This window comes from Magnolia sinica, chromosome 4, assembly GCF_029962835.1.
Source record: "Magnolia sinica isolate HGM2019 chromosome 4, MsV1, whole genome shotgun sequence".
In the NCBI taxonomy this organism is placed as follows: domain Eukaryota; kingdom Viridiplantae; phylum Streptophyta; class Magnoliopsida; order Magnoliales; family Magnoliaceae; genus Magnolia; species Magnolia sinica.
This window is the reverse complement of record NC_080576.1, coordinates 113189125-113194317: the sequence shown is the minus strand read 5'-3', so window position 1 is coordinate 113194317 and position 5193 is coordinate 113189125. Positions and strand designations below refer to the sequence as shown.

The 5193-nt window shown below is 44.1% G+C and overlaps 1 protein-coding gene across 1 annotated transcript; it reads left to right on the top strand.

The window, feature by feature from the left end:
- Positions 1-420: 420 nt before the first annotated feature.
- On the top strand, positions 421-4918 carry LOC131244648 (laccase-7-like). The gene is made up of 6 exons (XM_058244146.1): positions 421-678; positions 1279-1430; positions 2297-2541; positions 2800-2928; positions 3209-4150; positions 4647-4918. Exons 1-6 carry the CDS (start codon positions 592-594, stop codon positions 4775-4777), a joined length of 1686 nt encoding a protein of 561 aa, XP_058100129.1. The 5' UTR covers positions 421-591; the 3' UTR covers positions 4778-4918.
- The last annotated feature ends 275 nt before the right edge of the window (positions 4919-5193 follow it).

The window sequence follows — 5193 nt, the reverse complement described above, 5'->3', positions numbered from 1 at the left end:
CTTACTCGCATGAGTACGTTCAACCTGGTAAGTGCACTCCCTGATTCATGTGCTGCGGAATCTAACCTTTACAATAGATTCTTCAAAGTCCAAGGGTATTTTGGTCATTCCAAAAGAGAAATGGATATCATACACGTGTTCCCATTTTGACGCATGTGCCCACAGTTTATCCCTTTCAATAGATTCTTCAAAGTGTAAGGGTATTTTGGTCATTCTTCATGAGAAACGGTCACCGGCGATTACTTGAAGAAATGAAATTCTACCTGCTCATTTTCATTCTGGCTAGTCCTCTTACCAAATTCGTGCCGATTGTTTTAGAACCGTTCCCGATTCAGAACTTATATATAGTGCCATTGGAGCTCATTTTTTATAACATAGAAATTTCTTTCAAACGGATTAAAAAGTATATACATAGAGATATTGTGTATATCCTTCGTTGGATTCTCAACAATCTCAAATACATAAAAAGGAAGTGTTTTTCCTCCCATTCTTTCTTCCATCCCTTCAACCCCATTGCCCACACTCCAACAAGGAGAGCTTCTCCTCCCATTCTCTCTTCCATCCTTTCCATCTCATCGCTCACACTCCAACATGGCACGTGCCATGTGGTTGCTAGTGTGCACTTTCGCCGTGCTTGCCTTCATGGCTTCTGCCAATGTTGTCCAGCACACATTTCGGGTATGCTTACAAGCATTGTATTTTCTTCTACCCTTTTTCTTATTAATTCTTGAGATATGATTACACACTATTGAATATTAATTCAGTAGTTACAACCATAGCTCAAGCTGTGTGAGGCCCACCAATGACATGTATGCATAATTAAAATTGTACATCTATTGCTCCTCTCATGGTTTTTTAATTGTGTGTGTGGCTACAATGATGTCTCTTAGGGCCCATTTGGATACCACTACATAAGTTACTTTTTCTACTTCCAATATTAGTAGATGGTTATAACTTATTTGAGATAATTAAGTTTGGTTTAAGATCAATTATAAGTAACTATTATTTTACTTAAAGGTACTTAATCACTTACAGCTTAATAATTAGTAGAAATCAAAATAAGCTACTTGAGGCATAAGTAGTTTAAGTAACTTGCAATCTTCAGAAAGAGACATCTAAGATACTTATTCACCCTTTCTTATCTTCCAATTCATTTCCAATGTCCTTCTAAAACTCGTTCTTTCAAAGAATGTTTTAAATTTTGTGAGGTTGATGAATTAGCCTCTTATGTTATTATTATTATTATTATTTTTCTTTCTAAAATTTATACATGTTCAGGTCGGCAATCTAACGGTCAACCCACTATGTGAAGAGCGGGTCATCGTTGCCGTGAATGGGCAATTCCCTGGCCCAACGATCCGTGTTCAAGAGGGCGACACGCTGGTAGTTCATGTCATCAATGAGTCACCCTACAACATCTCCATACACTGGTAATTCTCTACTTATTCTTATGACACAAAACGTGTTTTTTTTCTTTTTTAATGCCCTCGTTGATTTTTTCCTATGGGCCCCACATGCAGAAATGGGATGATTGGAACAGAATACCACACAATCGTAGATTGACCATCCAGTTACATGCCTGAACAATGACCATCTGTGTTAATTTCTTGAATTGAATGTGAACTTTGGATAATTCACCTCTCTACTGTCTATTATCAACCCAACGACCGAATCCACTGCAAAGCTGTATAGGTTAATCTTAATGTACATCGAAATCTACGAGGCCTATCATGGTATGTGCATGACATCCAATCCATCCATCATATGCACCCCATCATCTTCTCCTTAGCACCAAATAATCAGGCACGTCAAACATTTAGGTGGGTCGTGCAATCGTCTTGATGGTGTGCATGTTAATTGACTGGATGTCATACACAAAGCACAGTGAGGCCCACACAATCTGGCAGGTTTTAATTGGGTGTCCCGGTCACAACTGTTCCCTATGGTACGGCCCGCTTAGAGTTCTCTATCAGCCTGAAGGGTTGGGCATGATGGACGGATTGGATTTTATGGACACCTTATTGTGGGCCTCACACATGGAGTTGTAGGTTAAGCTTAGCCTACAAATCTTTGCAGTACTGTATCCAGCCCTCCTCATCTATAACTATATATTTAGCTTAGAATTATCCATTTAGCATGAGGTTTGGTACGTAAACCACCTGAAATACGTCTAATAAGATGAACCGTTCAGATCATCCGATCATATTTAAATGTGGGCCCAACAGAGTGATGCATGTTAGATGATCACATTCTCAAAATTTGCTAATGGCCCGTTATGATGGCAATGGTTTTACAGGCATGGGATATTTCAAAAGCTAAGTGCTTGGGCTGATGGGCCAGCGTACGTGACCCAATGTCCGATGGTTCCCGGGAACAGTTACACTTACAGGTTCAACGTCACAGCTCAGGAAGGGACACTTTGGTGGCATGCCCATGTATCGCTGCTCCGAGCAACGGTCTACGGTGCTCTGATCATTCATCCTAGAGCCGGTCGATCCTATCCTTTCATCAAACCTCACAAGGAATTCCCCATTGTTATAGGTAAGAAAACATTCTCACCATGGATCGATGGATATCAAGATCTATCATGGATCAGATCATGGTAGCGGTCTGGTCAAGCGCCACTGAAAATAACAGTTAGACCAAATTCATTTTAAATGGCTTAGATCATCCAATTGGGTTGATTTTGGTCGGGCGGGTCATTGGCAATATCAATGGTCCAGAATCATTGACGATGGCCCCCCCACCATTCAAAACCGTACTTCTATATTTTTAAATGACGAAAATGCCCATGCACAGGGGAGTGGTGGAATGCGAACGTGGTGGATGTTGAGGACGAGGCTACTCTCACTGGAGGTGCACCCAATATCTCTAACGCCTATACAATCAACGGAAGGCCCGGCGATCTCTACCCATGCACCAGCATTAGTAAGTTAAAAAATTACAGAAAACATACAACACCAGCGCATGTTAGCATCTATGGGTCGGATGTTCAGGTTCAGGTCGAGCTAGTTTGGGCTCAGCCCTATCCTGAGCCCAGCCCATTTACTAAATAGGCAAATGGTCTTAAGCTTGAGCTAGGTTCGGGCCTTGGACCATACTTGTTTCTGGGCCTGAAAATAGCCTGCCCCCCCAAACATGACCACCTGCGCATGTTAGACTCTTTCGTCCTTTCCATTCTCACGTGACACTCTCTTTCATAATCCAGAAACGCACAAGATTGAAGTGGTGCAAGGTAAGACATATATGCTGCGAATCATCAACGCTGCCATCAGTAACCAGCACTTCTTTAAGATCGCTGGCCACAATCTGACGGTTGTGGGCATCGATGCCACCTACACTGAGCCGTACGTTACCAATGTCGTTGTTGTGGCCCCAGGCCAGACCGCAGACGTCCTCTTCGTTGCAAATGGCCCACCTGGGGCCTACTACATAGCGGCTCGCCCTTACGCGACGGCCCAGGGCATAGATTTTGATGACACGACCACCACCGCCATCCTCCAGTACAAGGGCCCCACGTCATCAGCAACGCCCCTGATGCCGGTCCTACCAGCATTATTCGACACCCCAACAGCCCACCGGTTCTACAGCAACCTAACTGCCCTGCGTGGTTGGGGTCACAAGGTGCCTCTCCACGTGGACGAGCACATGTTTATGACCGTTGGATTTGGGCTCGAACCGTGCGAGGAGAACGCCACGTGTGCGGGTCTAAATGGAATGAGGTTCGCAGCGAGCTTGAACAACGCTTCGTTCCGGCTGCCCACCACGCTATCCATGCTGCAGGCGCACCATAGCGGCGTGCAGGGCATCTTCACGGACGACTTCCCAGACACGCCCCCGCTCGTGTTTGACTACACGAACGCTAACGCGAGCCAGTTAGTATCAACGACCCTGAAGTCAACACGTGCCAAGAGGCTCGCGTACAACTCGACGGTGGAGATAGTGTTTCAGAACACGGCGATAGTTGGGGTAGAGAACCACCCGATGCATCTACATGGTTTTAATTTCTACGTGCTCGCACAGGGGTTCGGAAATTACGATAGTGCCACGCATAGGAGCATGTTCAATTTGGTGAACCCGCAGGTGCGGAACACCATAGCAGTTCCCGTCGGCGGTTGGGCTGTCGTCCGATTCCGAGCCAACAATCCCGGTAAGAAAATGACATTCCAATGTACACATAAAGTTTATGTTTATGTTCAATCCAGACCGTCCATCGGGTCTCACATTACATCTCAATAATCACCTAGATCCAAAACTGAAGTGGGACACACCAAGGGAAGTTATATACAATCACGCCTACAACATATATTATATTTTTTTGTGGCCCACCTAGGTTTATTTATGTCCTGTCATTCCCGTTGGCAGACCTGATCTGAACGGGCAGAATGACATAGATAAAACACGATGGATTCCACGTTCCATCCATCTGGAATGTCCCCTTTGCTGCCTTTGGTATGGCCTACTTCAGTTGTGTGAAGAATTTTGTGATCTAAGCCCCACATCTTGAGTCACATTTAATGAAAAGGTAGGATGGCACTCACACGTCTTGAACGTTAAAAAAACGCATGTGTATGATCTTTCTTTTTAATTTTTTTCATGGGAAACTGACATACTAACGATTCTCCTTGGCCATCTGAAACGTACAGGTGTATGGCAGCTCCATTGCCACTTGGATGCCCACCTGACATGGGGATTATCCACGGCTTTCGTGGTAGATAATGGACCCACTGCTTCATCGACACTGCCTCCACCACCACCCGATCTACCTCGTTGCTAGATCATTACCATTCATTCATGATACTATCATATTTGTATATGTTTCCTAGTTTCATATGCATCTCTACTCGCAGGCAAACGACACGTGTATCAGGTGGGGCCCATTTTGTAGATGGTCTAAACAAAAATGCAGGCCGGTCTGCTTTTAGTTGGCTGCTTGTATCAGAAATCAACAGACAGGCGCCTAAAAATAAAAATAAAAAAAAAAAAAAAAAATCAGACAGCCTAAAAAACTGCTGCCTTGATTATACGAGGCAGCCATTCTTGTCTAGCAAGATCTACACTATGGGTCCCATCAGATACATGGCTGGGACACCACACGTGCCTGCTTGTAGAAATACATGTGGAGCTTGAAACCTCATATTTGTTTGATTAATTCATTGCTTAGTTGTCTACGAACTTTCATGCTGTAATTGT

Bases quoted from the DNA above. Each gene is read 5' to 3' on its own strand.
- LOC131244648 (XM_058244146.1), top strand. From the start codon at position 592: ATGGCACGTGCCATGTGGTTGCTAGTGTGCACTTTCGCCGTGCTTGCC. The intron at 2,542-2,799 runs GTAAGAAAACAT...GCCCATGCACAG, and splicing joins GGAATTCCCCATTGTTATAG to GGGAGTGGTGGAATGCGAAC. The intron at 4,151-4,646 runs GTAAGAAAATGA...TGAAACGTACAG, and splicing joins ATTCCGAGCCAACAATCCCG to GTGTATGGCAGCTCCATTGC.